Raw genomic sequence first — 23,163 nt, 5'->3', positions numbered from 1 at the left:
GGTTGCCAGAGGGAAATGACCCTGACATGAGAGGTCATGCACAGCTGTGTTTGACACGGCAAATCAAAGAGAAGAGAAAGAGAAAACACACATTAGATGTTTTGCTCAATTGGACTGAATCTAATCTGGAAATGTGATACTGATATGTCTAGAAGGAGAAATAATAAAAAATATAATAAAAATACAATATATATATATATATATATATATATATATATATATATATATATATATATATATATATATTCATACCTGAAAATACTGTTTATATCCATACCACACATGCACAAACACACACACCATTGTGCCAGCTGGGTTAATCCTAATCTGAACTCTGATGACAAAGCACTAATCAGAGGTATGGTACAAGCAAACAGAACAGAACCAGATGGAGACACTGCTCCTGTTTATGTAATCTCTGTTGGGCTGGTTGCATGAACTTAATCTCTTTCAGAAAGGGAAAGAGTTCTGTTTAGTAAATAACACTTCCAAGTCATCATACTCTGCGTGTTTGGTTAAACAGCAGTAAAATAAGAGGAACTTTGAGTATTCATCTTAAAAAGTGATGTTTGCCACCAGACCCGGTGGCATTGAACATGATTTTATTGTGTGTAATCCAGTGACTGTGGATGAGTTGCTTCAACATTATTTCTTTGGTCATTGATTGGTTGGTTTTCATTTGCAAAGTGAATGGAATGCATACCTTAGAGTTTGGCAGCGGCTCAAGACATTTTTATATTCGTGTTTATTTTATGATCAATTTCAGGCCACTGCTGTAAGTGTCTGTGCGTTATTTTATGGTGAAGCAGTGTTAGGGTTTACAAGAAATCGAGCGTGTGGTGTGTATGTGGCAACGAAACCCCACCCACAGTATGGTGAGGCTGGGTGCGGAGAAGTCAGGAAGGATGAATCCTGAAGCGGTTTGGGAAACCACATGGCTACCACCGACGGGCACTGACAGATTTGGAATTAGAGAACACCTTCTAGCACTGTTAATGCCATTTAGGAGAATAGTTAAAGATGGCTTTGACCTACAATGCAGTGCATCACATTATCTTCTCAGAGGTTTTAGTAGAAAGTGAAAGTGTTTGTTCTTGTCACGTTGTTTTCACAATCTGGAGGACTTAATAATATAAATGCATGAGGCTGGCATCCATTTATTTTATGATAAATACAATGAACATGGATTCCTCCTGCCATCCTTTTTCCACTGTAAGTCTTGTCTTGCACCAATATTAAGCCTTTGGACAGTATTGTGTAATGGATACTATTTGTTCAGTATTGAGCAGACTTGGGGTACCGTGTAAGTACTAACATTATGCAGAGGAAATGAGGTTTGTGAGAGAGGCAGAGGGTAGGAGAGGGATGTGATTCAGGTTTTACACTTGTTTTTCTGCTGAGTGGTTATTAATGAGTGGGATGAAAGCAGGATATTAAGGGCGCACTCACACTGTCCTTCCGCACCGCGCCCCGGGCTTTCGGGTACTTGTCCCCCACTCCCTCTCCCCCCGCGCCCCAGGCCCGTTTGTACTCACACTGCCTGGACCTCGCGCAAATGCTTCTTGCTGTCCATACGTCATACACCGTAACACGTCACACGCATTGATTGACTTCATCGCGATGCGTCGCTTTGTTTACAAATCTTTCCATAGACCTTGGAGTTTTTGTGCGTCTTGTCGACTGTTTTTGAATATTTTCATCCGACCAAATCTGCAGTAAACACTCCACCTCCGCATCACACCAACGTGAACCTTTCGCCACCATTGTTGTTGTTGTTAAATGTCCGCGCATGGTCCGTCCTTCTATTTTCTATGTCCGAACAGGCGCACATAAATTACGTCAGAACTGTCGTAGGCCTCGTGCTCGTACACGTGCGCACGCTCGTGCTCGTACATGTTCAAACGCGCACTACAAAAGCCCACCTCTCTCAGACGGGCCGTGGACGGCCAACTGGCCGCAGCTATGCGCTGAGCGGTTGCACGTACACTGGTCAAACGCACTAGGCTTGACCCGAAAAACCTATTTTGGCCCGGTGCGGAAGGACAGTGTGAGTGCGCCCTAAGTCTCTGGACCTTCTCCTTTTTCAGGCCGCGTGGAGAAGAGAGGAGAGAGCAGGGCATCAGTACAGGGCAGGGCTTGGTTTTAGGATGCAGACGCAGTGCATCTATTAATTCAGAGTGTAGTCTTTTGTCCACACATGTATTCCTGCAGTTTTGTGTTCATGCAGTATTCACCCAACATGACTCATCAGATGGTTTGTTTCATGGCAGGTGCTTTCAAAACATAAAATGTGATTGGATGAATCATCTGTCAATCAAACTCACTGATGTTAACTAGGAGAAGAGTGAAAACATTCACATTTTCCATCAAGAAACGTCTTCAGTGCCGTTCTCTTCTGAATGACGAAAAATTCTTCAGTTCTGATAAAACTGATGCTTTTGCAGCATCTAAGCTAACCTCTTTAGTTGCCGCCATTGTTTTTTTTGAATGAGCGGTCACCTCTCATATGGTCATAAACCCCAGCTCACCCCCTTAATTGTCAGTAGCTCCTCACAAGACGCTGATTGGCTGGTTAACTTTTTTTGCTCTGACCACAAATACATTAATTGGAGCTGACCAGATGGATTCTTGTGTGACATTTGAACCTGCAATTCTCGAGTGATCGCTTAATACCGCGTTAAAGTCAATATCCACCCCTCTTAGAGTTATATTTTGGTCTCCACCAACTCCTAAGTGTCATTTCTGTTGTTTTAGCCTCTAAATGATCCATATCATATGTTCACCAGTTAATCTCTTTGTCTGCCATTTTGAGCTTTTTCGCTAAATACACTGAAACTCCCGACCAAAGCAATAAGTTGAAAGAACATCCACTATATGGAGCCTGCAGAGTAGGGTGCTAATTATCTGTGGGTTCAAGGGCTGACATCTTCTGGTCGGTTGGTCGATTTGTAGGTCGATATGCTCTTGTGCTCAGTGTCTTGTCACTGCTGGTGTTTGTAGCCGAGTGTAAATACACGGCGCTCCCATTGCAAAGAATTAAAAAACAAAACGAAACACATCCTTCTGGACAAACCGCTTTGGTGGACAAACCGCTTTGGTGGACAAACCGCTTTGGTGGACACACAGCGCTACTAGGAAGATAGCTCTCAGTGCACTGTGGATTATTTTGTTAATCTAGAAATAACGTGTAGGTTTTTTTTCTGCATCGACCAATTGATCAATCTATTGTATGCAGACACGCTACCATCAACACAGTTCTGTATGTATATGGGACAGGTGGAAGGAAACAAAAAGATGTGACTGGTTATCAATCAAGAGCGTTCTGCCTCTGATCATCATGAAGAAGAAGATCTCGGGGGACTCGATCTGAGATCAGTGTGTCCCTGCTTTGTAAAACCAGGCTTAACTGTGCAAACATGGTTTTCTACTCTATCTTCTACCCTTATCGGTGTCTTTACAGCACATTTAGTCACCTGTGGAGCTTTTATTTTCCACCTGTCAGCGCAACCTCTCCCAGATGGCAGACTGACTGTTGAGTCGTCTGTCAACAGTTATTGGATCTACTGTGAGACGGGAGGGCAGGTGACTGTGTTGTTTGCATTTAAAACTGTTGTTAAGGTACAGACGCAATGTGTTGCATCACACTAAATGATGGATGTGTTTTTCCATTATGAAGGCGATATTTAACGTAAAGAAAGAGAGGCAGAGGGGACAGGAAGAACGGCGCAGAGGAAAACTCTGCTGTTATCAGGGAAAAAAAGGAAATGGAACAGGTCCCTCTGCTGCATCTGCCATTCAAGCTTTTGTCCCGATAGTCTTGTTTTCACTGGCAACAAACTGGGAGGGCTTCGAAAATGGCAGAGGTGTGAGGATGAGGACAAGAGTGCAGGAACAAAAGAAGAGCCAAATTACATGTTCCTGTACAATGATGATAACGCTAAAAGGATAACAAATAACAGGGATAAATGGAACAGTCCTTTATTGAGAAACTTGATGAGAGTCGATGTTGTCCTCTGATAAATGGACAGAGTGTTAAAGGAAACACGGACACAGCGGCTGGCTTCCTCCTTTGGCTCAGTGCCCGAAGAGAGACAACAGAGCTCTGAAACACTCACAGCTCAAGAGAATACGATTAACTCCATCTCTTTATGTGTGTGTGTACAATGTCTTTACTGAAGTGTTTACATTAGGGAAATGAGCTCTTTGGTTTTCACCGGCCTCTTTTTTGAAGGTTGAGTGAGCATACACACACACAATGATTAACACACACACACACACACACACACACACACACACACACACACACACACACACACACACACACACACACACACACACGCATATCTGGCACTCGCTCGCACATCATTGGCAGCAGTCACAGCGGGCTGATTTCATTGGTACTCCGGGCTTGTTGGTCGCCTTGGCATTTGGTCCTGTCTATTATCTGGATTGTGATTGGAAAGCAGGTCAATAGTTGAGTTTCAGGTATTAAGGATTATTGTGTAATTGCTATTTGCACCACTAAAATTCCATTATATATTTTACTGTTGTAAATGCACATATGCTCACACACATGCAGTCATTGCACATTAGGGGTCCCTCAGTAATGTGTGCAGTTCCCAAGGAAACTAGACCCTGCTTATAGTGTACCAGCTGAATGCAGTAACTGGAAACAATAATGAAATGATTACTTTTTTTTTTACAGTAAAGATGCAGCAAAAACATGTACATTCTATGTATTCATCAATTCAACATTTTGTGTTAATTATTTTAAATCACTCGAGGGTTTTTAGGCCGTTAAGATGTAGGAATAAATAATTTTTTCTCTTCCAAATTTTTCATGAGATATTACAACTTCTTTTTCTTAAAAGTACATCTTTGTGTTGTTGTGGACTTTCTTCTCTTTAAATTATGACCTTTTCTTGAAATACACTGATTACTATTACTACTCCCCCTCCCTGAAATTACAATTAATTCTACAACTTTTTTGTAATATTAGATTTTTTCTCAAAATATTCAAAATCTTTATAGTCCATCTGTAGGAGCCAGTTTTTTTGTTGATAGAATAATTTAAGTTCATTAGAAGCATTAAGGATAAGAATATTTACATTATATACGGTTTTATACATATGGTTTGCTTATTTGCCCAGCGAGGCAATATGTACATGTTTTGGTATTTACAATATTTGTGGACAGGTGTATTTTTGTTTTGTGAAGACTGCACCTTTAATGTGTCACTCTCGCAAGTGTTTTATAGGTAACGTGAATTTGTGGTTAGTCAGGACAAGCGGGGAGTGGAGCCTAATAGTTTTTATGCGATTTGTATTTAATTTTCTCCCAGCCCATATTTTTCTCTCATAAGCCAAACTACCTGTGCTTACAACACAGAAGTGACACCATGTCAACCCTGTATTAGCGTAACATGGTACTCCTGTTGCAGTTGCACACGTGCCTTATTCTGCTAAGTGAGGCTGGTCTGGTTCTGATCCACAGTATATTTTGTGATGTGAGCTAGATGCGTGAACAATGGAGCCCCACTGGCACTTTGTGACATTTGTAGGATACTCTGCTAACTGTCTTCACATGCCTGAGGACAGGACACAGTACTACAGGATTGTTTCCCACATTTTCTTTAATGTTTCTTATCTAAATACACCTGCCTTATTTAAACCCATTCATACCAATTCTTGTTTTATAGTGCTGAAGTCCTAATCTTTGCCGGCTGTTGTATTACATGCTGTGTGTATGCATGTTTGTTTGTTATGAGTCGGGTCCTGATTAGCACTATTGGGTTTGATAATTATTTAAATAAATGAATTCCTTCAGAGCTCGTGGATAATGAGTTTCTGACTTTGTATATGTATATATGCGTGTGTGTGTGTGTGCGTGTGTGTGTGTGTGTCTCTGACAGAACTAGGTCTAGGAGCCCTGTCAGAACTACATACCATGTTCTTCCCTATACATTAATCTGTACATAAAGAATGCACGTACCATACCAAAAAAGGTGTGTGTGTGTGTTGCTTCTTTCAGGGACTCTGTGGATATTAAACCATTTTCCCATTAGTGTGCAAAGATGTGAAGAGATAAACGGCTTAATTTGCCACATCAGGGATCCACAATCTGCTTCTCTTTGTATCACTCGACACCTGTCTCATACAGACATTTAATTGCGGCGTTATGGGCTATTTTTAGCTGCTGAATGTTCTTTAGTGAGTGTGTGGTGTGTGTGTGTGTGTGTGTGTGTGTGTGTGTGTGTGTGTGTGTGTGTGTGTGTGTGTGTGTGTGTGTGTGTGTGTGTGTGTGTGTGTGTGTGTGTGTGTGTGTGTGTGTGTGTGTGTGTGTGTGTGTGTGTGTGTGTGTGTGTGTGTGTGTGTGTGTGTGTGTGTGTGTGTGTGTGTGTGATGTTTGCTGTTCTGATCAATGTTATGGATCCCATCTTTTGTTGGCGCAGCTGGCTTAAATGGTCATCCAGCTGAGCCGTGATGTGATCTTGTGTGTATGTGTGAATTGATTATTTATAGCTGTTCCATTTCTTCTCCCTGTGGATCACTGACAGGCTGTCATTGTTGTTTTTTGTGTCCCTTTGTAATGTGTATTCTCGTTTTTAGAAGAGCTTGTCAAGACTTTCTTGAATTTAGCTCCACTGGTCTTGGAAATGTTTTACTCCTCGGTAATAATGAAGACACTCAAGAAATCTGTAGAGCGTTATATGGAGACACATATTTAGTGAGGCAATATTTAGGGCGATTGTTTTTAATTTATAATTTTACAATAATTACTTTCTGTGATGTTTCTGATCCAATTTATTGTTTAATAACTGAAATTTCTTTCTTTTTTTCATTATTCACACACAGTTTGTCTTCTTTAAGTCCATTGTGCATAGCCAGTGCACTCCTCATCCTGCCTTATTCACTTTACGTTAAGAATTGGCTTAAACAGCGCTAATTGTGGGATCTGTGGTTCTAGATACATTAACCTCTGTGTCAAAGTCACCTTCAGCAATAAAATGGACTCATCTGTCACTCAAGCTGCTCTCTGTCACACTGTCTATTATATTATAAGGTGGTCTGGGTTAGCATGCTGCCACTGATTTGGACTATTCCAATGTCTTTAAATCCTTTCAGGAAGACTGTCTTTAACGACAGCACAAGGCCTGAAAGAACACGAGAAAATGCAGTTGTCAGCTGTGTGCGTGCGTGCGTGCGTGCGTGTGTGCGTGCGTGTGTGCGTGTGTGTGTGTGTGTGTGTGTGTGTGTGTTATAGCACCGTTATGACACGTGGTTGGGTGTGGTTTGTAATGCATGCTTGAGAGGAACCATGTGTGAATCGCAGATAGTCCAGTAGGTTGTTTTGAAATGTATGTGTACAGTGTCTGTCTGTGATGTGCCCACTGTCCGCTGTGTGTGGTGGGGGATTTCTCTCGCTTTTTTATGAGTCTGTGCAGCATGTGTGTGTCTTTGTTGCAAGATCCCATAAGGAGTCTGTGGTGCCGTATCAGTGTGTGCGAGGGAGTAGATTTGCATCCCCTGAAGATCGAACGGGGGTGTGTGTGTGGGGGGGTGTTAGCATGTGGAGACAGCTCTGATACCGCTTGCTCATGGCTTTTCCCCATCTTAAAGTGATTACTTACTTTCCCACTGTGTCTGCATTGTACCTCCGAAATTCCAAGAACCGTGCTGCTGTGTGACAGATCTTCTGTTTTATGTAAACCGTGTTATGTGAGAGCAGCGTTATACCCTCTGTTTTCTTTGCAATGTTTTCTCACAACGAATCAGTGCTGGCACTTCTTTAACGGCTATATCTCCTTTAATCGGATGCCTTGCCTGCGGGGCTTTCTGCCGTTCTGCTTGCAAACAAGTCAAAAAGATATCAGATTTAAATGTTCAGCCCTCATTCTGTCACTGACTTCAGAGATGTTTAGGCGTAGTAACAACTGTCCTTTTTAGACTCATCTAATCAGGGATTATTCTGCAACTGGGATGTCAGGTGAAGGCAATTAACTGGAATTAACTACCTGTCAGGATGGAAAGCCCAGCAGAACTGAGCCGCAGTATTAACAGCTGATTATGATTTATCAGTCTGCCACATCACTTTCAGTGGCTACTTTTCCTCGTTTCTCACAGAACTGTCATTTTTATGCATCATAACTGCATCATTACTCATTTCCTACACATTCTCTGACTTTCTTTACGTATGAGCGTCGTTCTCAGGGCTTTTGAGTTCCATTCTATAAAGTTTCCTCTACCAGTCAATCAAACGATGGTTCATTCCTTTTGGATAAAGCTGTGTTTGAGGACATTGTAAATTGGTAAATGCATCTTATATGACCGGGCTTTGTGCTTCTGGGTTGGAAATGTTTTGGATTACTATAGTGTTACTGTGAAGTGTGTATGTAGTAGGTGTTTTACACAGTCTGTTTTTAACATGTGATGGGGGAGTACTACTGCAAATGTGAAAAAACCCTGTATAAAGCCTTTGTCAGCTCTGGAGGGAAACTGCACAAAATTAGATAGACTCCTCAAGTGATGTCACTTGAGTCAGTGACGGTTGATCTTGCAGACTACAAGTTTTAAAAAATTAAAGAAATCTCGGTATGTGGAGTTAGAAAGAAGTGACCTCTGTTGTCTGCTCCTCATCTCTGCTGAGGCTAATTATGGGCTAGTAGATTGAGTCTATATGCACAATCAAAACACACCTGAATCTGTACAATTAAGTTGCATTGCTGATAATGTAGGCACTAAGCTTATCAAAAGTGTTCATACTTTGTTGATGGCACGTGACACAGTCTTAATTTAACATTTAATTGTCTTGAAAGTACCAAAGCTAGAAAAGAACAACAACACAGACGACACAACATACTGGCGGTAACCAGTAACGTCAGCATATCAGTAACCTGCAGCGGCACTATTTCAGACACCATTGCCACTGCTGGAGTCTGAGTTTACAGAGAAACAACAGAACTGTTAAATCCTCCTGCTTCCCTGAAGTCTCCAGTGTGACAATATTTTGCCTTCCCTGTGAGTTATGTAAACAAACAGTTAAGCCTGTGGGCTCTAAAGGGACTTCATGATGCATTCAGATGCGACGCAGAGAAACTTAAACTGCTGTGTAACATACCCTTCTGACATCTAGAAGTGATTTTTTTCCTGTACCAGCACTGTGTACAGGTTGTTCATACATTTGTTGTTCCTAGGAATTCTTGTCCTTTTTGCCGTAGTATCAACAGGGGTATCAGGTGTCCTTTCTCTATACTGGTATTGTGTCGAAGTTAAAATTCTGGTACTATGACCTTAGTAGACGCCAGATCTGCAATAGGGTTTTTATCCATTTTTAAAACTGGTCATTGGGAGTCTGACAGTTTTATAGGAATAGGGCTAAATTGATGAAGGGCACTTTTAATAAACCGTATTTCTGTGGATTAACGGTGATGTTTGCAGACCCAGGTCATGTGTGAACAGTGACAACCTGATCAACCCACTTGGAAAAGTTACAATGGATTGCAATAGCAACCAATTCCTATGCTGAAATAAAAGTTAAAAAGTGTCACTATCCTAGAAACACCAGGCGTCATCTTTGATAAAATGTCTATTATTATAAAGCATTTGCTGTTTTCAAGGTCATATTTCTTAAATTGATAATTATTAAACAGTCTTATCTTAAATTCAAATGTTTATATTATCCCACTTAAAATGTTCCCACTTGAAATGATCAAGAGTTCAAAGCAGAGCGTGTCTAGCATGTGTATCAGATTGTCATGCTTGATCTGCACAGCACAATAAAAAACATGAAAACATTTCATAACCAATGACACTCATTTTACTTTTTTGATTTATGATGATATGATGTTATCATGCATTCACTGTCTCTCTCCTTCTCTCCTCTCAGGATTCGTCCTCAGATGGCCAAGGAGAAGATAGAGGGCTGCCATGTGTGCACGCTGGTCACACCTGGAGAACCACAAGTCCTTCTGGGTAAAGACAAGGCCTTCACCTATGACTTTGTGTTTGACATCGACTCGGAGCAGCAGCACATCTACCAGGCCTGCGTGGACAAGCTCATCGAGGGCTGCCTGGAGGGCTACAACGCCACTGTGTTTGCTTATGGTCAGGTATGACACAGAGGTTTGGATTTTGATACCAGGGATTGTTAGTGATTAATTAATATAATAGAGTTCCATAGCTTTTGTGGTTATTTATCTTTTTTTTAAATATGGGAACATACTTTAGGTTTAAATAAATAGGAAGACAATAAAAGAAAAACAAACAAGCAAGCAATTCTGCCCCCAATCCTGGTGCGGATACACATGTTTTATGTTTCACAGATGATGAATTTGACAGATGGTGAACATCAATGAACCACATCTTAAACACACAGCCAATAAAGTCCCAATGGGCATGTAGTCAAGATTTCAGTAACTATCTTGAAAAAGCAATAATATGTTTTCTTGATTTGTGTTTAATTCCTCTGTTTTTATATCAAGCTCGGAGCAAGCCACAACCAATACTGGTTGATCCAATATGGAAGTGCCAGAAAATGCAGTTCCCTGAGTGTCCACTAGGAGTAGTTTGTGTAGTGTTAAACAGGCCCTTTTCACAGCATAATTAAACCTTTTTAGGGCCTGGTACAAAAAACATTCTGGTCTGTATATTTAGGTCATATCTCCAAGACACTGTGAGGGGTGAATTTTTTTGTACCAGGCTAGTTTTTATTTTATTGGAGGTTAAAGTTTATGAATAATTAGGGGCGCAGCCTCTTGAGTGACAGTTAGCCGCTGGCCCTCAACTCTCCTCGGAGGTATATGTCAGACAGATGGACGTATCTCCCTCCCCCCAACATCACATCAATGCCTATTTTTGGTAAGATGAATTGAGGCGTAGTTAGTCTGACAAGATGGTAACTCCCGTAGGTGAGTACGATTTGATCAAGTTGAGAGAACAGACCCCGACGGAGTATCTACATTCTTTTTTATACAGTCATTGACTTGGAGCTGCATGAATACAGCGGATTAAAACATTGTTTTATAAATCCTACACTGTTACGATTTAAAACAATACATACAAATGTTCCCAACTCTAATATTGAATCTTTTTTTTTTACTTTTATAAAATTTTGTGTTGTTAATTTGAGTTTTTACAATTTATTGTGAATTTTTATTCTGAAATTTCTCTATAGAGAAGTACAGCAGTCATTTTGGAGCTAGCTATCTATTGTCTTTTTTGTTTTTCCTTTGACATTGTTGTAGATAGTACTTGGTGATTTTCTTGGTATTACCGCACTCGACGTTCCAAACGTGCTGAGCTGCACTAACACACAGCCGTCCACTGATTAGTCTTCAATAGCGGCCACACTTTTTTAAAACTATGCTGTACAAATGACGAAGTGCAGAAATTCCTCTGGTTTGTTGCCAGTGAGTGTTGCGTTTAAGCATTAGCTGCATTAGCTAGAATAGTACTGGTACCAAAAAAGTCAGTCGTGCAGAGCAGAACCATATCGTGAAGTGGAAACATGGGCTATGTGTATTGAAAACTGAAAATGATGTGGCCATTTTACAGTGTATTTATAGACTCCGATACCCCAAAAAACTCGAAAATGTGCTGGGCAGAAATGCCACTGTTCACTAAAAACACACACCTTAACACACAGTAAATTTAAGTTTGATTAACTGCCATTACATGTAAAAACAAGTAACTCTACATCGGTTTAGGATGATGTTTCGACTACTCAGTAAATGGGATCTGAACGGAGTTGACGAAATGTGTTTTAGACGGGTTCGGGGAAGACCTACACCATGGGGACGGGCTTTGATGTGAGCCTGGGCCAGCAGGAGCAGGGCATCATCTCGCGGGCTGTGCACCATCTGTTTGAGGGAATAAAGACCAGGAGGGAGCGCGCCCAGGAAGCCGGCAACCAGCCACCGGAGTTTAAAGTCAGCGCTCAGTTCTTAGAGGTGGGTGACACACACACACACGTATAGATGTGGATGGATGTAGAGCACATGTACAACCGCACTCTCACATTTTAACAGAGCAGTTTTGATAGTCTGTAGTCTGTAGTCTGTAGTCTGTAGTGTGTGTGTGTGTGTGTGTGTGTGTGTGTGTGTGTGTGTGTGTGTGTGTGTGTGTGTGTGTGTGTGTGTGTGTGTGTGTGTGTGTGTGTGTGTGTGTGTGTGTGTGTGTGTGTGTGTGTGTGTGTGTGTGTGTGTGTGTGTGTGTGTGTGTGTGTGTGTGTGCGAGCGAGTGCGTGCTGGAATGGATATTGTTTCATATTACCTGTAACGAGATGGGACAAAACAAGGAGATGAGAGGATTGTCCCCCTCTTCCACAAACAGGAAGTGACAACCCAGTGACAGATGGGCAGGAATGTCTGCTTGTGCTTTGTTGGTCCCGATTAATGTTGGCCATTACCTCTGACATTATTCCTCATCACTGTGGGCCAGAGGATAGATAAGAGCGAGGGGTAAGAGGGAGGCAGAGATGCTTGTGTAGGAGCAATGAGATAATATGACAAGTAATCATTTCCTCCAGAGGTTTCTGGCAGGCAAATGTTTGGGTTGTCGCTGGGGTCAGGTGTGTGTGTGTATGTGTGTGTGCGTGTGTGCGTGTGTGTGGCTAATTACTTTAATACGCTTTCTGTAATAATGATTTAAAAAATACTAAATTATTTTTCTTTCCACCTTTATTTCTTTCTGTGCAGCTCTCTGTTTGTTTGTTTTTGTATGTTCTCAGGACATAGACAGGGTTATCTGTGTTAATGGTAAACAGATTGTGTGTGAAGGTGTGTGTTTTTGTATGTGTGTGTTTGGCATTAGGTGGGAACAGCTGAGCTTTTAGCTGACCTCTGTGGCCCTTGCCCTCTTTGGTTTGCGAGGTCAATCTTTTGAAAAATCAAAGCTGTAAGAAAAGGGGAGAACATGAGGAGCATATGAAATTCTGCTCATTAAATAGTTACGTTTAAATGGTTGTGATATGATATATGCAGGGTTCGTATGAGTGCTGGAAATCCTTGAAAACACTTGAATTTCAGTGTGTGCGTTTTCAAGGTTGGAAAAGTGCCTGGACTTTGAATAAAGTGCTTGAAACTGCTTGAAATGTATGTTTTATGGGATCATGGCATACTGTATATGCTATAACACAGAAAAGAAGATCTGCAGATTTGAGAGACTGAAAACGACAAAAGTGTAATTTGGCGTTTTTGCATGAAAAATTACATTGGATGATTAACAGTTGGTGATTATATTTATTTCGAGTCGGTTTTCCTTTCTTTAGTCATCCATCTGTTTAAAGCTGTCACAAAACATCATGTCAGTTGTTTATAGCAAAATAAAATCTAATTTAATGTGATGAACAAGTGTATCAATATTTATACTGGATACTGAGTATTGTACTGTATACAAATATGTAGCTACCTCAGCTGTAAGGTGCTGGAAAAGCATGAAAATGCACTTCGAAATACTTAAAAAGTGCCTGAATTTGACTTTGAAAAAGATATAGGAACCCTGTATATGATAAAACGGAGTATTGGTGTAGTATTGGGCATGTATGCATTGTATAATGATGCCTATTTGTGGCTTCTGTTTATTGTAGCTATACAATGAAGAGGTCCTGGACTTGTTTGATGGAGCCAGAGATCCGGACAGTCGGAGCAGGAAGTCCAACATTAAGATCCATGAAGACTCCAGTGGCAGTATCTACACCACAGGAGTCACCTCCCGACTGGTGCACTCAGAGGAGGAGGTGGGTGCGCGTGTGCGCGCGTGAGTGCATGCGTGCGTGCATGCGTGCGTGCATGCGTGTCTTTCTGTCTGTCTGTCTGTCTGTCTGTCATCCTTACATTTTCTCAATGTTTTTCAATGTAGTATTCTTATAAACTATATAAATATAATATAAAACAAGAAGTTACTCTTCTGCTAATATTTCTTTGCTAATATATCTCTGCTAATCTTTTTGCATAGCTTGCTTTTGTTTCGATTGTTTATTGAAGCTCATTTAATAATGCACTTTAAGTGTCTCTTTTCAAATGCTTTCAGATTTGCTTATCAGGTCAAAAACTTGTCTTAAATTCATGCAGAAGCTCAAACAAAATAATAAAACAGGAGCTTCTCTGTTTTAGGTTTGCATAAAGTGCTAGGAATGAGCAGTTTCAAGGAAATAGTGCAAAACTCAGGTCATGCTTTAATAGGTTTTCTGTTACCATGGAGTGGTGTTGCATTGCAAAGGGTTAACTGTGAAGACGTTGAGGCAAAGCATGTAAGCTGCGTGAGATCCCCAACACCCCGAAAAGTTTGGCATGAACCATCTGGTGGTCTGTCGTCAAAAACAAGAAATAGGTTGAGGATAATAAGAGAGACTTAACATACTGCCTTTAAGCCGGACTGGTCAAACCCATGAGGTTATTTTGTGTGAGTGATACCAGACTGTTTGAGGGTTGCTTTCTTGAGAAGTTGCCAGATATCAGGAGTGAGTGATAGTTGCCAAAAAGGGAAACAGATCAGCAGCTGTTTCCCTTTTTGGAAACTGTGCGGAAGAAGGAGAATACGATGGGGTCAAGAGGGCGAGGAGGAATGTCTGTTAGTGGAGATGTGACAAGCGGGGACAAAGAGGTTAACAGAGGTGGCAGGTGGTGATTTAGGGTAAGGGCTGCAGTGAATGATGGGATGGACAAGACAAGACATTTCTGGTATTATTCGGTTTATTCCTTAAAAGGTGACATTAGAAAAAAAAAACATTCAGACTACTGAGAGACAAGTTGAGACAGATGGGCACTCCTGTTGATGGGAAGAAAAGGGGGAGGGAGGAGATAGAAGTGTGAAGGTGCGAAAAGAGACAAGGAGGAGTAAAAAGGAGTAAAAAGGAAGAGGGGAGGAAAGAAAGCAGAAAGTCAGCTAGACATTAATTTAATACGCTGATGCTGAGTTCTTAATAAAATCAGCAAGTGATCATTGTGTAGCATTGTGTCAACAGTTATCATTTGTTTTTTTGTTTTTTTATCTTTTATGTATGTTGTAGTTTTCTCTTCTACAGTTCAAACTTTAAAAAATCCTAACCAAATGTCCCCCGTGCTGCAGCTGCTGCAGTGCCTGAAGCTTGGCGCTCTGTCCCGCACCACGGCCAGCACCCAGATGAACGCCACAAGCTCCCGCTCGCACGCCATCTTCACCATCCACCTCTGTCAGATGAGAGTGTGCCAGCAGGGTCAAATGGTGAGATTTCGGGGTTTGGAGTGGAGAAAATTTGAGAAAAATAAGATAAATAAAAGACAACTATTTTAGTATTCCAGTTATAGCAGAATTTAAGATGATGAAAAAAATTGTGATGTGAATTCATTTTTAAAAATTTACATTATTGTTTTTTTGTCCAACCTTGTAAGCAGAACGGAGGGGGTGGAGAGAACGGGGAGTTGAACGGCGTGGACTCCAGCCCCATCACTCAGCCAGAGTTTGAGACGCTGATGGCCAAGTTTCACTTTGTGGACCTGGCTGGCTCTGAGCGGCTGAAACGCACAGGAGCTACAGGAGAGAGAGCCCGCGAGGGAATCTCTATTAATTGTGGGCTGGTAAGACAGACATAAATATAAAATGTGTGTGTGTGTGTCTGTGTGTGTCTGTGTGTGTGTGTCTCTCTCCATATGTGGTTGGCATGATAGAAAACATGTAAGCAAAGAAAATGACATCACATACATTGCTGTCTGTACTGTACATAGGTGGATTTAAACAGGAAGTTTGCATATCTCTCTTCTGCTTTACATGTCAGCATGTTAATAATACTAGAAAACTAGTTCATAAACTAGTCTGAATTTGTGTGTGTGTGCATGTTGTAGCTGGCGCTGGGAAATGTGATCAGTGCTTTGGGAGACCAGGCTAAGAAGGGAGGACACGTCCCTTACAGAGACTCCAAACTCACTCGTCTGCTACAGGACTCACTGGGAGGCAACAGGTGCACGCACGCACGCACACATGCACACACACACACACACACACACAAACACTCACACACGCACACACACACACACACACACACACACACACACACACAAACACTCACACACACGCACACACACACACACACACACACACACACACACACACACACACACGCACACACACACACACACACACACACACACACACACACACACACACACACACACACACACACACACACACACACACACACACACACTCACACACGCACACACACACACACAGAAATATAATTTATATAGGAAAAATCATAACATTCTGTAATAATATCATGAACAATTAAGTTTATTAGTAAATTATTTTATCGAGGCACTGGTGCTCTGTAGAGCAGAAACAATAAGTCAATTAATCAAAGTAGATTACAGAAAATAAATTGCAACCATTTTGATAGTCGATCACACATTTCTGAGCAAATTGCCAGAAATGTAATGGTTCCAGCTATTATGTGAAAAGAAAATAACTAATCGAGAAAATAATCAGCAGATTAATCAATAATGAACATAATTGTTAGATGCAGCTCTAGTGCTCTGGCTCCTAAATATGCTACATGGACATAACATAGAAGACACTGTTAAATCCTCTGCATAGTCATCTAAAACCTTTCCATTTCCTCTCCAGTCGCACCGTAATGATCGCCTGCGTCAGTCCGTCAGACCGAGACTTCATGGAGACACTGAACACACTGAAGTACGCCAACCGTGCCCGAAACATCAAGAACAAAGTGGTGGTAAACCAAGACAAGACCAGCCAGCAGATCAGCGCCCTGCGTGCAGAGATAGCCCGGCTTCAGATGGAACTGATGGAGTACAAGGCGGTGAGAGATGGAAGGATGAGCGGCGTCAAGGGAGAAGGAAACATTGTGGGAAGAGAAATAAAAAATAATAAAAAGATTTGAAAAAATAGAGATGCGGAGTTGCTCAGCGAAACAAGACGAGTCAGGATGAGGGGGAGAAGATGGGGAATGATGGCAGGTTGAAGAAGAGAGACAAGGCATGGCTGTCAGTGTAACTGTTGCAATAAGGTGGTAAGAGAGGGCTGACATAATGGATGAAACTGAGAATAGTAACTGAGCAGAAAAAGAAAAAAAAAGACAACACTAATGGAGAGAAAGTGAAGATGGTATTGGAGGGTGAGTAAGAAAAGCTGAAGCCACATCTGCTGCAGCAGCTGATCACTATATCAAATTAGAGATCTTTACTGGAACACACTCATCCATTTATATCTTTACTATAGTGCATGCAGAGTATGAAGAAGATTAATCAGTGCAACATCAGTATTCTCCAAAACAATGCAGAGATGCATTGATCCTGTGGCTGAATGTAACACAGTTTACCTAATTTGAATCATCATTCAGTAAGAAGACAAAGGCAGAGTGGAGAATGAGACATTAAATTGTGACAAGAAATAGGCAGAAAATTCCCAGAAAGTCTGCAAAGAGTCTTTTCTTTTTCATCAGCTTTGACCTCCTGGCGTTGTCTGTCTATTATGCGACTAAGGGGGCTACCACAGTTACTAGAAGAAGTGAATGCGTGACTAAGGCAAGGGACTGTGAGCTGACCTCGATGTGGTAATGAGTGATGCGATGTGACTGGAGTCTGGAAGTAATGTTAGTCTTGGAATGGTGGATGTAATGATGTCTGCGAGCTGTGACTGGATTAGATAGTCACTCTCTGTTCGAAGTTTAAACAACAGGATTTTTTCACCATTAATCATTTAGAATACAACAATAGCATCTTGAACAGCCACAGACAGTCAGTATCACTTTAAACAATAGCACTGTCTTGGGTTTGACGGCAACATCAAGCGTACGCAAGAATGTGGATTTAGTTCTTTTTTTAGGTCTTTTGGACCTTGTGATGCTTGTAGTCACAGCCATTGTTATACATGCAGACTGTTTGCGTCTCTGTGCAGGGGAAGCGTGTCGCAGGCGAGGATGGTTCAGAGGGCTACAGCGATCTGTATCAGGAGAATGCAATGCTGCAGAGAGAAAGCGACACACTGCGCCTCAGGGTAAAGGCCATGCAGGAGACCATTGACCACCTCAACACCCGTGTAACGCATCTGCTGGCCAATGAGGTCAGCGCTCTGCTGACCAAATCAAGTACGTGACGGAGATGCATAACTGTTTTTTTAAAGTTTAAACAACACACAAACTGTGTTTCTCCTAATTTTACCATCTTAAATCTTACTTTAATGCATCCTCATTGCATTGAGTGCTTTGCGTGACCAGAGCCTCTGTCTGCTTTTGACCTATAGGTGAGGGCAATGAGGAGATCGGGGCTTTGATCCAGAACTACATACGAGAGGTTGAAGAACTCCGGTAAGAGCTTCAAACCTTCTGGGATGCCTTTTTTTTTACTGCCATCACAAACCTGAATATGGCCTGACCTGACTTAGGACATTCTTTTTTTTTCAAAGTAAAAGATTCACATTTTGGGAAATATATTTATGCAATTTCTGAGAGTAATATCATTTTCACCACCAAACCAGCCAATCATAACTTTAAAGCAAGGCTACGTACCTGTGTGACCTGCTGTGTCTCATTGGCTAAGTGACAATTATGGTATAATGTTAAATTAGAGTAGAAGTCCCCATAACATCAGTGAACTGATGCAGTAATGTCCGTTACAGAGGAGTACTTTCTAAAGTTTGCCAAAATAAGCTGCTACTGGTCATACCAAACCAAGCAAGTCTATAGAGGTAAAATCCCTGTGTGTATTGAAGTAAGGGTTCATTTCATTTCTTATGAGTTTAACTTTTAATTTGTAATGTTTAAGTTTAAATAGTTTAAATATTGTTTCTAATGTCATAGTGAACTTTTCCTTTCTCTTCTCAAAACCAAGCAGAATGAATGAGTTGTTTTTTCCTCCCTCTCTCTTCTTCCCCTGTCAGAACCAAGCTTCTTGAGAGCGAGGCCATGAATGAGTCGTTGCGAAAGCAGACGGCCAGACTGTCCTCGCGCTCCCCGTTCCTTTCCTCCACTCTCAGTCCTGCACCGGGCCACCCCCCTGGCTCCTCCCCCGCTCCCTTATCCATGGAGGCTGAGATGACGGACGTGTTACGCCGGGCAAAGCTAGACATCGAGAGGCTGAAGAAGAAGGAGCGGAGGCAGAGGAGAATGAGGTGAGGATGATGGTACCACATATTTATCATAATTCCAAAAGTTACTTTACAGATAAAAATAAAACACATAAATATAAAAGAAATCAGGACACAGGTCACGGAAGAGTCACGGAAGCTCTTCTGTCCTCATATATCCAAACTTCTCAGCTTGATGTAAATTTATTTTCTCATTTGTCCCTTTAAGCCCTTGGTAATGAACCTGCACCCTGAGAGCAAAATGAGTACATTATTGTTCATGCACATATACTTTCTCCTCCTCATTGCTTCTCTCCTCTAGCTTAAGAGCCACATCACAAGTCGATAAGTGCTTTGGGACGGCCAGCTTCTGAATAGAATTGGGATGCAGCCAGTGCTGAGTAGTAACGCTGGCTTGGACACAAAAAGGTCTAATTCAGTGGGCCAGTGGGTCATGGGAGAGAACAGGCTAATTAAGGTTTAATGGGATAGAGATGGAGGTAGACGGGAAGGGTGATAAGCAGGATGGTTGTAAAAGAGGGAGCAGAGGGAAGAATAAAATTAGCAATAAAACGTAAAGAGCTAAAAGGACAAGATGAGCTGAAGACTTCAGGGGTCTGATTTTACCGTCAGCACATCATTTGGCAACACTCCCAAAGCCTTAATGGTGTTTGTTAGGAGTGTGTGACCTCTCACTTACACGAAAGAGTGTTTGTTATACAAGTTAATTGACAAAATAACAATGGACCAACAACCCCAGGTGAAAATAGCAAAGGTATAGATGATATTATTTTCTCTTTATAGCCTGGCTCAACAATCATGCTTTTTTTCTCCTAGTCCTGAGTTGGAGAAAGGTCTGAAGAAACGAGTGAAACTTCACACTTACGAGAACGGAGAGAATGGGCAGAGGGGTGAAAATGGCCAAAACGGACAGAATGGAGAGATCGATTCAGACGACAATTATCCTGAGGTAAGTTACAGACGTTGGCTATCATACGCATTTTAAACAAAAAACGGAATACAAGTCTGATACCTGTGTGTGTTTCTGTGTGTAGGATGTCATGTCTCCACTGCAGGAGGAGAGTGGTTGTGACGAAGATGAGGGGGAGGATGAAGAAGAGGTCCGGGAGGAAGAGGACGGGTTTGACAGTGACGAGAGCCTGGTGGATTCAGACTCGGACTCTGATGAGAAAGGTGTGTTAATGACAGCTGCTGCTACAAAATGACCAGACCTCTTCCCTCTTCTGTTTCTTGTTTTTAACCATGGCTCATGTCTGTCTGTCCGTTGGTAAGTATCTCAACAATTATCCAATCGCTTGTCTTAAAAATCTGTACAAACATACCCAGAGGATAAATCCCTGACTTTTCCTCTAGGGCCTTCTAAATTTCAATGTATTTATCATTTATGACAAAATGTTTGCAGCTATACTGCAACTGTTTTTAATGCTAAGTAGCCAATGCTAGTAGGCTGACATGCTAAATTAAAATTGTGAATATGGTAAACAAGTTATCATTGCCATTATTAAGATGTTGGCACGCTGATGTTAGCATTTAGCTCATTATCATAGCATTATTGAGCCAAAATACAGCCTCTTTTCCCTATTTGATGTTACCCACATCTTTTTTCTTTATGGACATTATCCAGTTTGCTGGATGGTTGACAGTAAACACAGAAGACATTTTATAGTGTAGAACTAGGTTTGAATATGCAGTCTTGGGGTCTTCTCTGTTTAGATTTGCTGCAATTTATTTATTATCCCAATTTTTTGTGGCAATCCTTTAGCTTTCAGTCCTGGTTGATTTGTCAAGCTATTTACTGGTGGTAAATGCCGCAAATGTGGTTTAATACCACAGGTCCAAGAACAATGGGGGCAGAAAAACAAACTTTCGACAGGCTCAGTCCCCATTGTGTTAAGTCATTTGACAAAATATAATGAATTAACATAAAACTATTTGAGATCCTTACTTTAAGCACTTCTTTTGCACTCTAACCTTTCTCGTCCACCCTGCAGCCAACTTCCAGGCGGACCTGGCTGATCTGACCTGCGAGATTGAGATCAAACAGAAGCTGATAGACGAGCTGGAGAACAGCCAGCGGAGGCTGCTGATGCTGAAGCTGCAGTACGAGGAGAAGCTCATTCTACTGCAGAACAAGATCCGAGACACTCAGCTGGAGAGAGACCGGGTGCTGCAGAATCTCAGTGAGTTTGTGCATCATGGGATTTGTAGTTCACACATATGGTCAGGCTTACTTATTGATCAGTAGAAAAAGTAAAAAGTGTCAAGGTAGCGCATCCTGACAACAGGTCATTAACATTATTATGTGGCTGCACAGTGTCCATGGAGAACTACACAGAAGAGAAGGCCAACCGGATCAAGCAGGACTATGAGAAACGTCTTAAGGAGATGAACCGAGACCTGCTGAAGCTACAAGTGGCACAGAAAGAGCATGCGCGTCTCCTCAAAAACCAGGGGAGGTATGAACGGGAGCTGAAGAAACTCCAGACAGAGGTCACCGACATGAAGAAAGCCAAGGTACAGTTAGTGGAAGAACAGCGAACGCGGAGGATAGGGAGCATGGATAAATTAGCTTGTTTGAGCAGGAATACTAGCGCGGTGTAGGAAGCCCTGACCTCTCTGCTATTTCCAGGTGATCCTGATGAAGCAGATGAAGGAGGAGCAGCAGAGGAGGAGGATGGTGGAGGCAAAGAGGAACCGTGAGATCGCCCAACTCAAGAAGGAGCAGCGCCGACAAGAGGTCAGACTGTAGACATCAGTTTGTGTGTGTTTAGGACAAAGATGTTCAACACATGCTACAGTCTTCATAAACTCATATTTTCTCTGGTGCTTCAGCTCCCTTGAATGTATCATGCACACATACAGTTATTGGTAATTTGGGAGCTTGGTGAGACAGTATAATAATAATAATAGTAATAATAACTTTATTTTTATAGCACCTTTAAAAACAGCATTTCACAAAACTTTAATAGCACAAATCAAAATACACATATACGTATATACAGTATAAACAAAACAAATAATAATGATAATAATAATTGTGAAATCCAGTAAGGTACAACATAACCATATTTACATATCATTGTATAGAAAGAAGGGGCATCATTAATGGGCATTATTATTATTAGCTTAAGATGTTTGCAAAGAAAGATAAAAGACAATAAAAAGGAAGGCAAGTCTATAAAACTGAGTTTTAAGAACTGATTTAAAAGAGGATAGAAAGCCTTATCTCCGCAGGCAGGTCTTTCCAAAGCCGAGAGGCGCTCTGACGGAGTAGGCGCGGTCACCTCTGGTTTGAGCCTCAGCCTTGGAACATTTAAGATCCACCCACGGATCTAAGGCTGCGAACAGGCTTGTATGGGTCAGCATCTCTGAGTATGAGTAATAGTGTTTATGAGCCTGCTTAATCTATGTTACGGCTGTTGTCAAAATGGTTCATATTCTAATTTCCCTACTGTATTTAAAGAATGATGCATGCTGATAAGTTTGCATTGCGTTCTCCTTCTGGGTGTCAGCCTGGCACTTTAAGACCCTGTTTTATGTATCATGTACATATTGTGAATGGATTGTTGGAATCTCTGTTACGGTACGTTTTGAAGATTAGCACACGCCCTAAATGTATTAATTTCTGTCTTTATTTGTGTTCCCTGGAGGAGAGAGCTCATGAACAAGCATGGAAACGTTTATGCTGTCGTGCCGTGGGCCTTTTATTTAGGATTACGTCTTAAGTCTTAAAATCCTGTCGAGATCAACACTTTGCAAGCCTGTTCTGCAAAATGTAGTCTTATTGTGCTCAGGAGTGTTATTAACGTTTGAAAAACATTTAGAAAAGAAATAGAGCTGTCCTTGATTAAAGAAATTCTCAGCTGACTAGCACTCATACGAGTATATTGACTAGTTGATTAGTTGATTAATCGGCAGATCTGTAAAACTGAGGTTTTCCAGGAAGAAACATAACAAAAGTCAGTCAACTTAAGAAAACTTAGTTGACCAACACAAAAATCACCAATTAGTCGACTAAGAGGGGGGCAGACTGAATAATAACACAACTGCTTCTGTTTGTCCTGTCCATCAGTACCAGATTCGA

General features: G+C 41.4%; 1 protein-coding gene across 1 annotated transcript in view; it reads left to right on the top strand.

Moving 5' to 3' along the window:
* kif21b (kinesin family member 21B) overlaps positions 1 to 23,163 on the top strand; it is a gene marked incomplete at its 3' end in the record, with an annotated part of 58,181 nt that overhangs the window by 15,406 nt on the left and 19,612 nt on the right. The window contains exons 2-17 of the mRNA XM_083938778.1: positions 9,886 to 10,108; positions 11,765 to 11,947; positions 13,585 to 13,734; positions 15,066 to 15,220; positions 15,418 to 15,553; positions 15,818 to 15,933; positions 16,599 to 16,794; positions 17,892 to 18,081; positions 18,237 to 18,300; positions 18,873 to 19,103; positions 19,896 to 20,028; positions 20,114 to 20,252; positions 21,071 to 21,259; positions 21,394 to 21,593; positions 21,709 to 21,816; positions 23,152 to 23,163. The exon at positions 23,152 to 23,163 is cut by the window's right edge and continues 305 nt beyond it. Of these exons, the coding sequence (XP_083794904.1) occupies positions 9,886 to 10,108; positions 11,765 to 11,947; positions 13,585 to 13,734; positions 15,066 to 15,220; positions 15,418 to 15,553; positions 15,818 to 15,933; positions 16,599 to 16,794; positions 17,892 to 18,081; positions 18,237 to 18,300; positions 18,873 to 19,103; positions 19,896 to 20,028; positions 20,114 to 20,252; positions 21,071 to 21,259; positions 21,394 to 21,593; positions 21,709 to 21,816; positions 23,152 to 23,163 (2,425 nt within the window). The remainder of the gene's footprint in view (positions 1 to 9,885; positions 10,109 to 11,764; positions 11,948 to 13,584; positions 13,735 to 15,065; positions 15,221 to 15,417; positions 15,554 to 15,817; positions 15,934 to 16,598; positions 16,795 to 17,891; positions 18,082 to 18,236; positions 18,301 to 18,872; positions 19,104 to 19,895; positions 20,029 to 20,113; positions 20,253 to 21,070; positions 21,260 to 21,393; positions 21,594 to 21,708; positions 21,817 to 23,151) is intronic.

This window comes from Echiichthys vipera, assembly GCF_963691815.1.
Source record: "Echiichthys vipera genome assembly, chromosome: X".
Lineage (NCBI taxonomy): Eukaryota > Metazoa > Chordata > Actinopteri > Perciformes > Trachinidae > Echiichthys > Echiichthys vipera.
This window is presented reverse-complemented; position numbering and strand designations above follow the sequence as displayed.